Source organism: Leiobunum rupestre, chromosome 7, assembly GCF_980474605.1.
Source record: "Leiobunum rupestre chromosome 7, qqLeiRupe1.1.hap1, whole genome shotgun sequence".
In the NCBI taxonomy this organism is placed as follows: Eukaryota; Metazoa; Arthropoda; class Arachnida; order Opiliones; family Sclerosomatidae; genus Leiobunum; species Leiobunum rupestre.
Window position 1 is genome coordinate 27838331 of NC_143390.1, and position 17516 is coordinate 27855846.

At 39.7% G+C, this 17516-nt stretch overlaps 1 protein-coding gene and 9 non-coding genes across 13 annotated transcripts in view; all 10 read right to left on the reverse strand.

The window, feature by feature from the left end:
• Positions 1 to 285: 285 nt before the first annotated feature.
• Positions 286 to 358, reverse strand: TRNAR-UCU (transfer RNA arginine (anticodon UCU)). The gene has a single exon. It is a non-coding gene; the product is annotated as a tRNA-Arg (tRNA).
• Positions 359 to 431: 73 nt separating this feature from the next.
• On the reverse strand, positions 432 to 504 carry TRNAR-UCU (transfer RNA arginine (anticodon UCU)). Its single transcript has one exon. It is a non-coding gene; the product is annotated as a tRNA-Arg (tRNA).
• A 219-nt stretch (positions 505 to 723) lies between these two features.
• TRNAR-UCU (transfer RNA arginine (anticodon UCU)) lies at positions 724 to 796 on the reverse strand. Its single transcript has one exon. It is a non-coding gene; the product is annotated as a tRNA-Arg (tRNA).
• A 73-nt stretch (positions 797 to 869) lies between these two features.
• On the reverse strand, positions 870 to 942 carry TRNAR-UCU (transfer RNA arginine (anticodon UCU)). The gene has a single exon. It is a non-coding gene; the product is annotated as a tRNA-Arg (tRNA).
• A 365-nt stretch (positions 943 to 1307) lies between these two features.
• On the reverse strand, positions 1308 to 1380 carry TRNAR-UCU (transfer RNA arginine (anticodon UCU)). Its single transcript has one exon. It is a non-coding gene; the product is annotated as a tRNA-Arg (tRNA).
• A 73-nt stretch (positions 1381 to 1453) lies between these two features.
• Positions 1454 to 1526, reverse strand: TRNAR-UCU (transfer RNA arginine (anticodon UCU)). Its single transcript has one exon. It is a non-coding gene; the product is annotated as a tRNA-Arg (tRNA).
• A 511-nt stretch (positions 1527 to 2037) lies between these two features.
• Positions 2038 to 2110, reverse strand: TRNAR-UCU (transfer RNA arginine (anticodon UCU)). Its single transcript has one exon. It is a non-coding gene; the product is annotated as a tRNA-Arg (tRNA).
• A 510-nt stretch (positions 2111 to 2620) lies between these two features.
• On the reverse strand, positions 2621 to 2693 carry TRNAR-UCU (transfer RNA arginine (anticodon UCU)). Its single transcript has one exon. It is a non-coding gene; the product is annotated as a tRNA-Arg (tRNA).
• Positions 2694 to 2912: 219 nt separating this feature from the next.
• TRNAR-UCU (transfer RNA arginine (anticodon UCU)) lies at positions 2913 to 2985 on the reverse strand. Its single transcript has one exon. It is a non-coding gene; the product is annotated as a tRNA-Arg (tRNA).
• Positions 2986 to 8079: 5094 nt separating this feature from the next.
• hth (Meis homeobox homothorax) overlaps positions 8080 to 17516 on the reverse strand; it is a 162435-nt gene continuing 152998 nt past the window's right edge. For all 4 annotated transcript variants that reach the window (XM_090180557.1, XM_090180556.1, XM_090180560.1 and 1 more), the window contains 3 exons: positions 13470 to 13528; positions 12255 to 12353; positions 8080 to 10447 (listed from right to left, as the gene is read on the reverse strand). In XM_090180557.1, the coding sequence (XP_090036683.1) occupies positions 10209 to 10447; positions 12255 to 12353; positions 13470 to 13528 (397 nt within the window). In that variant the 3' untranslated portion in view covers positions 8080 to 10208. The remainder of the gene's footprint in view (positions 10448 to 12254; positions 12354 to 13469; positions 13529 to 17516) is intronic.

Consider the following 17516-nt stretch of genomic DNA (forward strand, 5'->3'; position numbering starts at 1 on the left):
GCTGCGGATCAGACCCAGGACCTTCGGATTAGAAGTCCGAAGTACTATCCACTACACCACAGACACCCCGAAAAATATGTATGTTTGGAAATTCCGTCGAAGGTGTTCGGAGCACGATGCTTCTCAGTCAAAGTAGCGTCATCTCTTCTGGGGATCGAACCCAAGAGTTTCGGTTTAGAAGTCCGATGTGCTATCCACTACACCACAGAGACCCCGAAGAATATGTTTGTTTGGAAATTCCGTCGAAGCTGTTCGGAAAACGATGCTTCTCAGCAAAAGTAGCGACATCTCTGCTGGGGATCGAACCCAAGACTTTCGGATTAGAAGTCCGATGTGCTATCCACTACACCACAGAGACTGCGAAGAATGTGTTTGTTTGGAAATTCCGTCGAAGCTGTTCGGAAAACGATGTTTCTCAGCAAAAGTAGCGACATCTCTGCTGGGGATCGAACCCAGGACCTTCGGATTAGAAGTCCGATGTGCTATCCACTACACCACAGAGACTACGAAGAATATGTTTGTTTGGAAATTCCGTCGAAGCTGTTCGGAAAACGATGCTTCTCAGCAAAAGTAGCGACATCTCTGTTCGGGATCGAACCCAGGACCTTCGGATTAGATGTCCGATGTGCTATCCACTACACCACAGAGACCCCGAAGAATATGTTTGTTTGGAAATTCCGTCGAAGCTGTTCGGAAAACGATGCTTCTCAGCAAAAGTAGCGACATCTCTGCTGGGGATCGAACCCAAGTCTTTCGGATTAGAAGTCCGATGTGCTATCCACTACACCACAGAGACTACGAAGAATGTGTTTGTTTGGAAATTCCGTCGAAGCTGTTCGGAAAACGATGTTTCTCAGCAAAAGTAGCGACATCTCTGCTGGGGATCGAACCCAGGACCTTCGGATTAGAAGTCCGATGTGCTATCCACTACACCACAGAGACTACGAAGAATATATTTGTTTGGAAATTCCGTCGAAGCTGTTCGGAAAACAATGCTTCTCAGCAAAAGTAGCGACATCTCTGTTCGGGATCGAACCCAGGACCTTCGGATTAGATGTCCGATGTGCTATCCACTACACCACAGAGACTACGAAGAATATGTTTGTTTGGAAATTCCGTCGAAGCTGTTCGGAAAACGATGCTTCTCAGCAAAAGTAGCGACATCTCTGTTCGGGATCGAACCCAGGACCTTCGGATTAGATGTCCGATGTGCTATCCACTACACCACAGAGACTACGAAGAATGTGTTTGTTTGGAAATTCCGTCGAAGCTGTTCGGAAAACGATGCTTCTCAGCAAAATTAGCTACATCTCTGTTGGGGATCGAACCCAGGACCTTCGGATTAGAAGTCCGATGTGCTATCCACTTCACCACAGAGACTACGAAGAATATGTTTGTTTGGAAATTCCGTCGAAGCTGTTCGGAAAACGATGCTTCTCAGCAAAATTAGCGACATCTCTGTTGGGGATCGAACCCACAACCTTCGGATTAGAAGTCCGATGTGCTATCCACTACACCACAGAGACTACGAAGAATACGTTTGTTTGGAAATTCCGTCGAAGCTGTTCGGAAAACGATGCTTCTCAGCAAAAGTAGCGACATCTCTGCTGGGGACCGAACCCAGGAACTTTGGATTAGAAGCCCGATGTGCTATCCACTACACCACAGAGACCCCGCAGAATCTGTTTGTTTGGAAATTCCGTCGAAGCTGTTCGGAAAACGATGCTTCTCAGCAAAAGTAGCGACATCTCTGTTCGGGATCGAACCCAGGACCTTCGGATTAGATGTCCGATGTGCTATCCACTACACCACAGAGACTACGAAGGATATGCTTGTTTGGAAATTCCGTCGAAGCTGTTCGGAAAACGATGCTTCTCAGCAAAAGTAGCGACATCTCTGTTCGGGATCGAACCCAGGACCTTCGGATTAGATGTCCGATGTGCTATCCACTACACCACAGAGACTACGAAGAATGTGTTTGTTTGGAAATTCCGTCGAAGCTGTTCGGAAAACGATGCTTCTCAGCAAAATTAGCTACATCTCTGTTGGGGATCGAACCCAGGACCTTCGGATTAGAAGTCCGATGTGCTATCCACTTCACCACAGAGACTACGAAGAATATGTTTGTTTGGAAATTCCGTCGAAGCTGTTCGGAAAACGATGCTTCTCAGCAAAATTAGCGACATCTCTGTTGGGGATCGAACCCAGAACCTTCGGATTAGATGTCCGATGTGCTATCCACTACACCACAGAGACTACGAAAATATGTTGGTTTGGAAATTCCGTCGAAGCTGTTCGGAAAACGATGCTTCTCAGCAAAAATAGCGACATCTCTGTTGGGGATCGAACCCAGAACCTTCGGATCAGATGTCCGATGTGCTATCCACTACACCACAGAGACTACGAAGAATATGTTTGTTTGGAAATTCCGTCGAAGCTGTTCGGAAAACGATGCTTCTCAGCAAAATTAGCGACATCTCTGCTGGGGACCGAACCCAGGAACTTTGGGTTAGAAGCCCGATGTGCTATCCACTACACCACAGAGACCCCGCAGAATATGTTTGTTTGGAAATTTCGTCGAAGCTGTTCGGAAAACGATGCTTCTCAGCAAAAGTAGCGACATCTCTGCTGGGGATCGAACCCAGGACCTTCGGATTAGAAGTCCGATGTGCTATCCACTACACCACAGAGACTACAAAGAGTATGTTTGTTTGGAAATTCCGTCGAAGCTGTTCGGAAAACGATGCTTCTCAGCAAAAGTAGCGACATCTCTGCTGGGGACCGAACCCAGGAACTTGGGATTAGAAGCCCGATGTGCTATCCACTACACCACAGAGACCCCGAAGGATATGTTTGTTTGGAAATTCCGTCGAAGCTGTTCGGAAAACGATGCTTCTCAGCAAAAGAGGCGACACCTCTGCTGGGGATCGAACCCAGGACCTTCGGATTAGAAGTCCGATGTGCTATCCACTACACCACAGAGACCCCGAAGAATATTTTTGTTTGGAAATTCCGTCGAAGCTGTTCGGAAAACGATGCTTCTCAGCAAAAGAGGCGACATCTCTGCAATGGACCGAACCCAGGAACTTTGGATTAGAAGTCCGATGTGCTATCCACTACACCACAGAGACTACGAAGAAAATGTTTGTTTGGAAATTCCGTCGAAGCTGTTCGGAAAACGATGCTTCTCAGCAAAAGAGGCGACGTTTCTGCTTTGGACCGAACCCAGGAACTTTGGACTAGAAGTCCGATGTGCTATCCACTACACCACAGAGACCCCGAAGAATATGTTTGTTTGGAAATTCCGTCGAAGCTGTTAGGAAAACGATGCTTCTCAGCAAAAGTAGCGACATCTCTGATGGGGACCGAACCCAGGAACTTTGAATTAGAAGTCCGATGTGCTATCCACTACACCACAGAGACCCCGAAGAATATGTTTGTTTGGAAATTCCGTCGAAGCTGTTCGGAAAACGATGCTTATCAGCAAAAGTAAAATTTATTTTAGTTTTTAATGGGCTATAGGGCTATCTAACTGGTTAAAGCTTGACCGTTCACCTTTAAGCTTTGATAGATTTTTGGAAGTAGTCAACCATGATCATAACATTTGGAGTTCACTTGAAAAAGGTCACACCCAAACACTTCCCATTCTAAACTTAAGACTGGGTTTAGCTGGCTGCAGTTACTGAGTGGGATTGAATGAAATGAGCTCAGGCGCATTGCTTAATGTTGGTTATCTGGTTAGAACACCTTGTAACTGAGGTGTATCAACTTTAAATTATTAAAATATTTCCATTTACGATTATTTTTAATTTTCTTATTTTGAAAAGCACCGATCCCCGAAAAATATTATTTTAAAATGTTTGTTTTCATCTGGAGTCCTCTAAGACTTTTTATTATTCCATTTATATTTATTGAAGTATTTAAATTTCTAAGTTTCTTGAATCTGGAAAAAGCAATTCTTATTACGCTAGTGTGGAAAATTGGATGGCTAGCCATTCACGGATTAATTAAGAGCAGTTCTTGTGACATTTCAGGTGGCTCTGAAAAGTATTCTCAACAAAGGGTGGAACAGAAGTTTTTTTTCCTTATAAGCTAGGCCGAGTTTAAGACGTGATAGCATCGGAGATTGGAGATAGCACTTTAATAGGGGGTTTCTTTTCGCTTGTTCCGGGATTTTGCAGGAGGGTAAGAAGAGTAATGCTATGACGTCATTTTACTCCGATTCTGTGGTGGCGAATAGTTAGAGTCGGAGTAAAAAGTTTTTCCAAGATGGCTGCCTGTGGCCTTTTTAGAGGATAAATTCTGGCTAGCAGACGACCAAATCCGATTTACTCCTTTACACCTCATTTTCAGAAGGAGTAAAAAGAGTAGCCCTAATACTCCGGAACAAGCAAATAGTTTATGGGCCGGAGTACATATCATCCCCGGAACATGCGAACGAAACGTTTTAAGTTAAAAGGAGTACACTTTTAGTCCGAGAACAGGTGAAAAGAAACCACCTATTATCTTCGTTAATAAAAGAGTTTATAGTCAGGAAGCAAAACAGGAGCTGACCAGTTGACGTTTAAATTACGCGCATCATGCTGTCAAAACTAACAGATTTATTTTGGATCATTTTTAATTGGTGCTTTTAGCCTCCGTGTGCGGAGAAAGGACTGCAAAGCAATTTTCTAAGATAGGTCTCAAGGGTTCATGAAGATGCCGACGAAGAAAGGCAAGTGCACTATGGGCCTGGGAATCAGTTTTGGTGAGGTTAACACCCTATGAATGTCGAAGTGAGAATAAATCCGAGGTATTTGAACTCGGTGGCGTGTTATATGCCCGCCTTTTATCGTCAACGTTTAAAAAGAGGGTTGGACCAGGGCGATAAAAACTGAGGGCCTTGCATTTTTTTAATTTGCCAAATCCCCGAGAATGAACATTCATCCGAAACAAAGAGAAAACGAAAATCTGGAATTTTGTGCTCAGTTAGTTTATATCCTCCAATCGTCATGGATGAAAGTTGTGACGGTTAAGGGCCCTCCAGACATAGCCCAGCTCGTTGCTTGCGGTTCTGATGTTTAATAGAGGTTACGCAACAAATTAGGCTAAGAGGTGTCTTCCACGTTGATGTTCGGATGTACTGATCCACGGAATCTTGCATTGGAATTTTCTATATGTTCGAAGTCACGAACAACTCTTTAGCGTTTCGATTACTTTCATCATATGTAACATAAGCACTCGTAAGTATGCCATGAAAGCATTTTCTTTAATGAAACCCTTGTTCACGGGACATGACATAGATTACGCCACTTCCAACTCCGTGACGAAAAACGAGTCATCAACTTTGCAGATGGGAAATGGAAGTTAGTGAAGCGGATTTTGAGCACGTGCCCAATTCCTCGCGGGTTTCTCTGCCGTGCAAAGCACAAAAGCATTAATGACCAAAACCAAAATATTGAGAAAACCCGCGAAATTCAAACTTTCTTTGCCTTAAGATACCCCAACTTACTTCTTTCAAGTTTATATAGTAGACTTGGATTTGTCAACTCAAATTACATTCTGGTACTAAACAATTTACAGGCCAAACGATATTTCAGAAATATCATTAAAACCATGTCTTAAAACGCGAAAAAAATGCGTTTTGATTTGACTTTTAAAGAAAATAAACACATTAATGCGTTTTTGGTTTGAAAATAAGGCAAAAACCTAAAATAATGCGTTTTGCAACAAGTCATTTCTCTAAAAAACAAAAATTTTAAATTCGAAAATTAGTTCATAATTGAATTTAACGTATAAAATAAGGTGAAATAAAACCAAAATCTGTAAATCGAAAATTTGGTCGTTAATGCTTTTGTGCTTTGCACGGCAGTTCTGGCTTTAACAATCTATTGTTTTAACTTACGTGATTTCGTTTCCATGGAAACATTTTCAATAGCGCAAAAATTATAAGAACTTTCTATTTTTTGAGTCCACTTATTTTATGTTCTGCGTGAAACAGAGGCACACTTATGAGTAATTATGTTACATATGCTTTCATCGGTAAATAATTCCATCACAAAACGCTATGTTCTCGAGAATAACGGGGCAAATTGGATATTAATTAATTGTAAGAACGATTGTAAATAATGAAATAATGAATCATTGACCTTGTCAGCACTGCCCTACGTTTCAGAAACGCATTATCGACCATTTTTGAATTTTTGAGTTTGAATGCTCATCATACTAATATTAGGGCTCTGATTATAAATTTGAAATCCGTATTTTTCTATCTGGTCTAGTTTCCGAGATGTGAAAATTTAAAAACGCATTAAAATCGAAAAGTTTCGAAAATGCTCCGCAGAAACGCATTAAAGACCGTCGCAAATTTGCAGAAACGTTATTAACCAATAAGAGTCTTCATTTCATATAATATCATCTGCTCTAATTTCTTATAACCTATGGACTGCATTGCAAAGGATGATAAAATTAGTGAATAAGAAATTTAAAAGCTTACTAATGGCTCGTAACAATAGGTCTTTTTTTAAATTTCTTCAAATTTGTTAAGGGTTTAGCTTTATTATCCCTTTTCATAATGGACTAATCTACTTATTCGCTAATTTTATCATCCTTTCTAATTTCTTCCGCCGCATTCCCAGGGTAACAATCACAATGGCCGTTACTCAGTATTATTAGACCACATAATGCGTTTCTGCGAAGAGTTTTAGACAAATATAAACGTACAAAACGCATTATGTCAAATTATTCTGAGATTTACTTAATTTTGGCGATAGTCATTGTTATATTTAGATTGCGGACTAAAAGGAATCCTTAACAACTATGTAGTATTGTTATTTTTTCATAAGAATTACAAAAATCGATTTATCTCGAAATGCCATTTTCTCAGTAATAGAAAATAGTGCTCCACCATAAGTCAGACTTTCATCTATATTGATTTGTCAACAGCGTCCTCTATTGCAGATAAATATAAGCTAGTGAAAAAATAAGAAAACTATGGTAGCGTCGATAAATTTCGTAAATAAGTTAATAAAATTTCTTTACCTTTATAACATAGGAAATACATAATCTAACCTGATTAAGGGAAGAAAACCCTAGCGGCGAAGGTCAAGCTTCAATCAATACTCACTCGTAGCGCGACAGTCTAGAACGTAGAAGAAAATACTGTAGGCCACGTTTATCTCTCATCGATATTTCTATACACCTCGCATCAGGCTGAGACTAGACTCTGGCGCTACAAGTGAGTATTGATGGAAGCTTAAGCTTATACGCTAGGGTTATACTCCCTTTAAATTAAAAAATCCTGATCATTATGAAAATGATTAGAAAATCGACTCAATTAAAAGCTAATTTCCATCCCCGTCTTTGGACGCGATAAATTGCACTTGAGAATTGTGGGCATAGCTATTTCTATGTATAAAAAATGGTTTCATAAAAACAAAAACGTTTTTTTCTCGGCCTAGGAGCGCGCAAAATTTCAAATTCGAGGTAAAAATGTAACTTTATAAGGAAAACGCCTCCAACATGGGGAGTATAGCATTCTGATAACTTCGGTTCATTTACTTTTGATGGTATTTTTAACAACGGCCGCGTCGATCAAAACAAAACACCTTGTATACCGAAAACGCTCTTTCAAACTAATTTTGGGAGCCGAAGTATTTTATGAACAGCCAGTTGCGTACCCAATATTTTGGGGGGTAAAAGGAATTAAATGGTACGTTTTACTGTCAGCTCTGAGGTTGAAGTCACTTCAACCTAGGAGCAACAAACACAACACCGCACACTAGGAGAACGCAACCCGTCAAAAGTCGTGGATTTTCTTGTGTACGTTTTTCATTGGCTAGACGCTTTAGCGAGTGCTGCCGTCGGAAGGGGAAAATTCGGAAACTGTCTTCCCCCCCCCGCCCGAAAAACGTTCAGCGTAAAGGCTCGTGACGCTCGTCCAATGAAATTCGTACACAACCCTTCGTTAGCGTGTTTAAAGGCGGCCTGCGTTCTCCTTGCGTTTGTTGATCCTAGCTTCAACCATAAAAATGATACTCTAAAATGAACTAATTAAAATGAAATAACTCTGACAATTTTTTAAACAGTTTTTTCACTTTTATTCACACACCACCAGGAGGACTAAATACCGATCTGTACAGAATAGCTGATTTTAATTTATAATCGTCCGCTTTTTAACATTTGTTTCATCGTAACATAAAAAATGTTTTCAATATTTCCAATTAATTTTGTTTAAATAACCACCATTAAAAAACTTTTCTATTTTTTTCGGTCTTCAAATACTTTTTAATACCTGGTTTGTTTCCGCCCGTTTTTTTAATATTCGATACTTTTTACGTAATATCGAAAGTGTTTATATACTTATATTTAATTTTTTGTCTTAGCTTCTCGGTGCCTATTGAAACACTGAAAGGAGAATTGGTAGGGGCCCATAATTTTATTTTATTATAAATACGTACGTTATTTGTTTTGGTATCGACCCCTGAACCATGGATACACAATGATCATAGGCAAAAAAGATCATTTCTTTTTTAAACTTTATACAGAACACGTTTTTATTTTTATTTAAAAAGTTTTATATACTTATACGTCTTGAAATATTTTGTATTATAATCCTTCAAATTTTGAAATTCGATTCAAAATCGGGATTATTTTATTTTGATTATAACATTTTTTTACGTATTATTGAGGTTTTGAAATAATAATAATAATTGAAATGTAACAATTTTAAAAAACTGAAAGGATTTTCTTTTATATACCTGTCCTTTTTTTAAGGATTTCTTGCACACACTGTTTAATATGTTTTTTCATGTACGCCTAACTTTTTTTGTTTTGTATTTTCTTTTTATATACCCTGTTCATTCGCCACATGTTTTTTTTTTAAATAAAATCGAATTATTAAAACAAATGAAAACACATTGTGGCTTATGGCACGTGTTTCAATTTTGAATTTTATTTTGAATTTCGCGTAATTTGTTTTTGTGTTTAAGTGTTGATTTTTTTATTTAGTTTACCCGCTGAAAAAATGTTTTTAACCGCGTTGTAAAAACAACCACTAAGAAAATGGTGACGTAATAACCCTGCTGTCCGTAAACGTAAACAAAATTTTACGATTTTGTAAAAATTAAATCGTAGTATTATGAAAACGAAATTATTTAAAAATTAAAATTCAACCTTTTTTTTTAAAAAAATTAAATTGAAATGTCGTTAACCGTTTTTACACTTGAATTTGATAATTTTTTTACGATTTAGTATACAATTGAAAAAAATAATTTATACAACATTTATAAGTTCAGTCATTTTTAAATTTAATGTAACACCATTTTCTGATAGAAAAAATTGATATACATTTATTTTTTGTAATTTTTGTTGAATTGTATCTTCAAAAATTTTATAAATTTAACCTAAATTGGTCGGGAATAAAAACAAATAACGACATTTCAAAAAGTAGATTAAATTTCGCGTAAAATTTAAAATTTTTAAGAATTTAATTAAAATTCCTAAAGAATAGCACCGTCCAAATTTGGGTTGAATTTAGAAGAAGGAATATGGTTTGGTGAATAGAGAATGGGAATATTCGTGATGAAGGGCTGATTTTCTTTCGAAATTAGGAATCAATTATAACAATTCTCACTAAAACGCGATTCTGAAAAAAAATGAGGACCATTTATACACCGCCAACTGGTATAATAATAATAATATACAAGAAACCGCTCATCGGGAAAAAATTAAACTATAAAACAAAAAAAAACTTCTAATCGTAATAATAAAAAAGAACTAGAATTTCGATACAGTAGGAGCGTTGGATGAATAATAAGTTCGCTATATTGCTTATGGAAAAACGATTTTCATATAACAAGTCTTTCTTTATAATGACGCGCGTACTTTGAAAAGTATGACGTCGCCGGACTTCTCTTTTGTTTCCCCAAATGAAAGGAAAAAAAAATCACTCACAATTAACGAACAAAAACGCTCACTTTGAATATTTATACAACGGATGATGACGTCATCCAGCCATTTTTGTTTTCAGCCCGTTTCGTTGAAATTTCCAAATTATTCAGTTTTCTCTCTTACGCGGAGATTGACATTCACACTTTGTATCCTTTTATTAACAATTTCGAGGGAAGTACGTAGTTCGAGAGTGTCGGCTTCGTAACTTTCGTATATAATTTGTTTATTTCGCCGAAGAGGTTTTTACGTAGCGTAGTTGGGGTGGAAGGGGATGAGGCTTAGCTGGCGTGGATGTCCATGATGTGCTGCCCAGAGCCGTCGTAAGGGGACCCCTGGGGAGGCAGCCCCGGGTGGCCCATGGGCCCGTGAGCGGCCATCATCATGGCGTGCGGATGGCCCGGCAGCAGCATCGCTTGAGAGTGCACCGGCGATCGAAGTTGAGACATTTGAGAGTAGCTGCCCATCCCGCCCATGTGGCCCATGCCCATCCCGTCGTTGCTGCCAAAATTCTGCATACCTAAAAAAAACAATCATTATTGACCCTTAAGATTCAAAGATAATGACGAAAAAGTAGTGTTGTAAGTCGGAAACTTTTCCGTATTTTTCCGAAAACTAATGTTATTGCCCCCTCCAACTTTTTGGTCAGTTGAAATCTTCAAAAGGCTCAAATTATCATTTTAAAAGCATAAAAAACTTATAGAACCTCAACTGTGTTTAAATTTCAGTCTTTTAGCGCCAATTTACATAGTAGTAAAATGTACACGTGCATTCGGAGAAGTTACGCTCCATTAAAAATTCAAAACCATTTTCCAGACCCCGTTTTGGTTTCTCTTTGCCCCTCCAACTTCTAGAACGTTCCTACGCCCCTGAACAACACTACGAAAAAAAATTAAAAGTGCTGCCAGGTTTTCGTACAACTATTGGCAAACCGATTTCCCGGATATTTCCACGTTTCTCTACTAATATTTCCCTCATTTTTCCAGGTGCAAGAGCATCCAATGTTTTATGATAACGTCAATAAAAACTAAGGTTTTGTCTTGTTATGTTGCAAATCTTTAACTAGTGTAACTCTTCATGTCATTGTTAATTTAACCCATCTTTTAACGACGAGGTCATTAATTTCATGATTCAAGTTTAATCTAAATTAGTTCCATATTATTATATACAAGAGATGTAAATTAGTACTCTTTAGGGAAAGCTTTCTGAACCCTCATAAAGGAAATTCGCTGATATTTCCCTGACTTTTCTATCAATTCCCTGATATTTCCCGGTTTACCAGGTATGTATGAACCCTGACTGCGTAAAAGTGTAAAAAACAGCGCAATCAAGGTTGGGAGAGAGCCATATTTGGCGCTTCAATAGTTGATTTTATAAAATGTCTCTACGCTTGCCCAACTTGTTGAAATGTTGCCCTGAAATAGTTCAGCCAATGCCTAAGAATGAGTTCATAAACTCTTTAGTGGGAGAGAAAACGGATCCACAGCTGAAGCGGGGAGGCAACATTTCAACAAGATGGCCAATGTTATTTTATAAAAAGAACTATTAGTTTTTTTCGTTTCAATTTAACGTATAATTTGAAAAAAAGCGCAATTTTTTCGAATGGAATAGGTTGATGAAAAATAAATAACGCCTGTAGAAGTGTTCCAGCCGCCTCGCACCGGTGTGCAGGGAGAAGTGATCTACCCGGCGCACAAATCCGATATAAACACCCCCATCGAATCCAAAAACGTTTAATTTTATAAATTCCGATTACTAAATACTATCGTAGCTCTGAATTTCCATTAAATTTTATCATTCGTCAAAACCATAGAAATTGGGCTAAAACCAATTTAAAAAAATCATTGATTTGATTTAAATAAACTAATATATTAAAATTAATTTTTGAAAATGTACAAAACAGTTTCTGTGGCAATAATAATAATAATAATCAGCTAGGCTAATACCCAAAGGCACCACCTTAGGCCTAAGTCATCAAGCGACTTTTAAAGCCTTTAATTCAGGTGGCCGTGTTAACTCAATGCAAACCCGACTACAAGTAGCAATTAAATTTAATTTATGATTAATTGAAATTTCAGGGTACATTTCCAATGAACGTAAAATACAAACTCAATGCAAACCCGAGTACAAGTAGCAAATAAATTTAACTAATATTAATTTAAATTTTAGTATACGTTTCCAATGAACATATTAAAATGTCCAAGACAATTTACCGAGAAAAATGGGTAAAATGAATAAAATAAAAAACCGATTTAAATCAAATCAATCGATTTTTTATAGCCCCGAAACCGGGAGGCAAAAGTAAGAGAAGAGAATCGATTGATTACCAGGCGGTCTGATGTGCATTTGCTGAGCTCCGTCCATCATGTATCCCATTCCGGAACCATCGGGACTATAAGCCGCGGACGCTCCACCGATAGTACCACCTGCAACGGGCCAAAAAGATATTTAAAATCACAAACACTTCAACGAACAACAATTTCACCCATTATGACATTCTAAAAATCAGAGATTTAAAAAGAAATACAACTTCGATTAATCTATATAGATCAAATAAGGCGTTTGGTTGATGTAGGATAGGGAGGTTGGGGGGTGCAAAAAGCACTCCAAATGCACAGCCAGTAGATAGCCAGTGTATAGTTAATGGAATATGCCATTTCCTGGGCTGGCAAAATGCTACTTTTTCGGAATGAAACTCAATCAATCAGGGTCCTGTCAATTTCTGATACAATCAGCCCCCCCCCCCCACCGAAAAAGGGAGCTATTCAGAAATGTCCGAAAAGCAGCTAGACACTTTCTCCATCCTGCTATCCGCTATTTTTCCATCCTCTCGTAGTTCTTTGCCAAAACACGTTTTTATACGTAGATTGAGAAAATAGACATACAGCCTGAGGCTTATTTATGTAAACGTCACCTGACAGTTCCCGTAAACCCGTCGCGATGGTCCAGTTTGCGAAATTGAAAATTATAAATTAAAAGAAGCAACCCGCGAACGAACGGGAGTTTCGCCAGGGGGATGGCGTTTTATAAGCTAATCAGCGGAGTAATTCCCGCTTGATTGGGGGTCGCGACGCTAAGACGCGCGGTACGAGAAGGCCCTTAAAAAATCCTAGATGATTGATGAAGCCCGGGTAATGAGTTTTGGTATCTTGTCGTTTCTTTCGGCGGACTGCACCCCCTCCGTTGCCTTCCCCCGTCTACGTTGCTCACCCCATCTATCGGCCGCTTTCCTTTCTTCTTTGATAAGAATTTGGGCCCTGTCTCGCAATATTACTGAGATAATCCCCCCCCCCTTCCGTCCTAGAACGTAGACGTTCATAAAGTGACCCTATCTTAGAAATATTCAGCGCCTTAGGGCCATTTTTAATAACATGGTTAGTTTTTAAGGGCGATATCCCCCCCCCCCCCCCCAATTTTTTATTTATAATGTTGGGCAGACAAAACTAGATGAGCATTTTTTTTTGTCATAATGAGAGATATATGTTTCGTATTTGAAAACAGGTGTCCTTGGACCTTGTTTGTTTTTTAGGCGAAGAACTTACCAGCCCTGTTGCTTTGGTCTATCATGGGTTGAACGATTCGTCTCCTAGCATTGATGAACCTGTACAGAAAAAAGATGGAATTTAGAATATTTTTTTGGAAATAATGGAGTCTATTATTGTTAGGGATGCACCGATATATCGACCTATTTTTCTAATATCGGTATCGGCCAATATCGGCTTAAAGGCCGACTACATAAATCTTCGGTTTACTCTGTCTTTCACTGGAAGTAAGCTTACTGCAAAACACGTGTGCCATGCAGTCAGCCTACTTCCAGTGAAAGACAGTAAACCGAAGATTTATGTAGTCGGCCTTTAAGCGAAGCCGTTATTGGCCGATACTGGTAAGTGTTTGAAAAATATTTTCAGAAAAACATTTAAAAATAAGAAAATTATCTAACTAATTAATTATTATATTGTATTGTATTTGTTTGGCTGCGCCACGTACGCCAGACTTCAGAAGTTATATCGGACCTTTTTTAAGCGAGGGGTTAAAAGTGTAAACAAATACAAAACAACGATATTCGATTTGTGATAGGAAATATGTATCACGGAAAATAAAAAGAAATATATTCGGATATGCTCTTGCAAACCTTTTTTTCATGAAAAATTAGAATAAAATGGTATGACAGTGTACTGAACCGTTTTTGACAATGATTTTATTATATACACTACTCTTATTATAGGTAACAGTGTTAATATATCGTCCGATATTACCGCCGATAGATCGGTGCATACCTAATTATTGTTGATCATATTATTTTGGTGTAATTTATATTTCAACAAATTAGTAGCGTCTCTCGTGTGCGAAACCGCGAAACATAAATAAAAGGTCAATTAATCGCGATGTCATTTTGCGGAATTCATTTAATTTCGCACGGCTGCATCGGCGTCGTTCAAAAATGCTCTACGCGGGATGCGATACTTCGAGATCCACTAATTACATTTTTCCACGATTCTATATTTTAAACGCGACTGGCGTGACGTCACGGTAAATATCGCTACCCCCCCCCCCCCCCAACGGCCCTTTAGATCCTTGGTTTTGTAACAATGGCGAAGGTTTCGGGGAAGAAGAAAGCCTGGAAGGTGGCTACGGGCGAGCGCACTCTGGCGTGGCAGGTAGGCCTACCTTTTCCCGACACCTCGCCGATGGGGGATGGAGGCGATTCCGGCCCCATATTGATATCTCGATAGAGGCAAACTCCTCCCATAGCGTGGCGTCGCGAATCATTTATGAGGGGGATGGCTGGAAGACGCCCCTTTGGCACCCCCGCGTTACGTCACCGCTTCGGCGAACGGGTACGGTCCGCGCGCTTCGGGCAACCGAGAGCGTTATCGGCTTCTCCAATATCTCCTTCCATTGTCGCCCCAACGCGTCAGATAAGTTCGAAGCAGACAACGCGAGATGAAAGCGCGCTCTCGGGCGGCCCAGGTATAAAACGCGCCTCGGGCGGGGGTGTAAATAGGGTCTATTGTTCGGGTATGAAAGTAGAAATAACACACACGGCCAACAAGACGCGAATAGTTTACGGGGCTTCCGACGTTGGTCGCGTTTCCTGCCGCGCTCGAGCGAGTATGGAGGGGAAGAGCTCCCTCTACGCCCCAGCGATCCCGCACACGCGGAAAATGAAATATCGGGGGAAGGATTATATTCGACAGCGGACGTCAAGCAGAAACGCGGGGAGGAGTCGACGAATGCGAAAAACACGAGATATTACCGAGGTTAAGCCATCGCCACGAAACGCCCGCGGAGAACGCGTAGAGCGGATCAAATTCGCCACGACAATGGTTTGATTACCGTCATTTCGCAGTTCAAGAGTCAACCACGAACTAATTCGTATTATTGCAAAATAATTTCGTGAAATAAACAAAATGGCATTATATTTGGAATCGTCCATCGGACGTACGCGTCCTCCCTTCGCGTTTCATCGCGAGTGCTCAGTCTCCGTAATATCGTCCACCCACTCACCGCTTCGCAGCCAATGGAATAATATTTCCATTCCTGGCAGATATGCTATAATGAATACGAAATAATGTCCACGCAGATGGGGGGGGCGAAGCGCTCTCCCCCTTTACCTTCTTTGTACGGAACACGTTTGAACGTAAGTTAATAGTCACGTTTCGCGTAAGTGTGACAGTACCCTATCTTCCACGCGTTAAATGTTTCGAACATGACCAAACGTTTTGTTGGACTTAGAACTAAAACATTAGGCGAATGGAGGAATTTGTTTTAAGTTACTTATTTTCCTCGCTAGAGGGTTTATCGTTTTGGGTATGACGTCAATTCCACGTCACTCCACCTATCAGTAATTATTTCGACTAACAAACATACTTAAGGAATCATAAATGCAAAATTTAACCATGGTTAGTTTATACTAGTAAATAGTAAGTAATTTACTATAGAGACAGATACTTCATAGTTTAAAATAAACTTTTATTAAAAAGAATATTGGGGAAGCTTTTCGAGCCCACTCGCTCCTTTTCAACCCAGATAGAAATGGCGAAAAATCCAAATACAAACAGATAGCAAAATCAGCGTACAGTTATTTTTGTTGAACGCACTCTTCCGTTTTTATGGCCTAAAGGAATCTATTACATATTTATGGTTTAAATGATATGGATATTGTACAATCGATGTTGCAACTAGGCTAATACTTTATCAAACATATTTAAAAAGTAAATTAAACTCTTAAATATTTTATTTAAAAAATTAAATTAAATTATGAAATATTTTATTTAAAAAATTAAATTAAATTATGAAATATTTTATTTAAAAAATTAAATTAAATTATGAAATATTTTACAAAAAATAAATAATTTTTTTCTAATAGCACGCTTATGTTTTTGCTGAAAGATAATTATGTCTACACGATAACGGCAAAAAATCTCAAAACTTGGGTTTCTTTAAAAAAACATAAGAATGGATATAAATAGGGTCTCTCACGGCAAATTTCTCGTCAATCCGCCAGTTTTAATGAATCTTACGCATCGTTTTAAAAATTTTAATAATGGATATTCGATTTTCACCGCAGTCTCTTTTCAAGATCGCGCTCTTGAGAAACGCTACTCATTTGTGGACCACGGAGGAATCCATCGGAAAAATCGAAAAGTTGGTCTTCGCGGAAACAAACGTTTTCCAAACACTCAGCGCCGAACCAGTGTTCGACGTGAGAGACCGAAAGGACAAGGTCGAACAACTAAGTCTATCCGACAACGTACGAAAGAAATTGCTCAAAAGAATCGACCTGATCGCCCAGAGACTACAATTCTGGTTGGTCGATTATCAACAAAGGATGGTCCGGAACCCCCTCCACGCCATCTTTTACTTGAGAAGGATTCTCTGGACCAGACACGGGGCCGTAGACGTCAAGAGGATGGAACTGGACTTGATCGAAAATCATCATTTCGACCTTCAACAACGTTATTTTTTAGCTTGTAAGTACTGCCTTAGGGACCAAACGATCCAGTTCTGGAACGAGCTGAGACGTAGCGGTTTCCACCGCGACCGATTGGGCACCAACCCGGACTTCTTGGTGGACTACTGGACGCGATACGTCGAAGGCCGCCTGCGCGTGACGGAAGAAGAGATTCAACAACACTTGGATGACGGCTACAGCTCGCTGCACGACTTGGGCTTCTGGTACGGCGTGAGGAACGTCAACGATTCGCCCGTCAAGTACTTCTGGACGAAGCTGAAGAGGGACGAACGCAAACGCAACTTGGCCCTGCTGGCCAGCGACCACAAGGCGGTCGAGTTCAACTGCTTCGAAGTGTTCCGGTTCTGCGCTTCGATCGTCAGCGAGGGTCAAAGGGACGCCATGTTCCAGAAGCACGCCGCTTCCATCATGGAAGTCACCGTGTCCGGGGTCTTGGAAGACTACTTGTACGAAGACGTGGCCACGCTCATTTTCCCCTTCTTGAATTACCAGAGTTTCTCGTCCGTTCTCAACGACCTGCTCTACGAAGCGAGCACCCATCCCAGCAAACGGATCAAGAGGCGTCTGTTGTTCTTCTGGACTCGGGCTCCCGGTCGATTGCGTCGCAAATTTG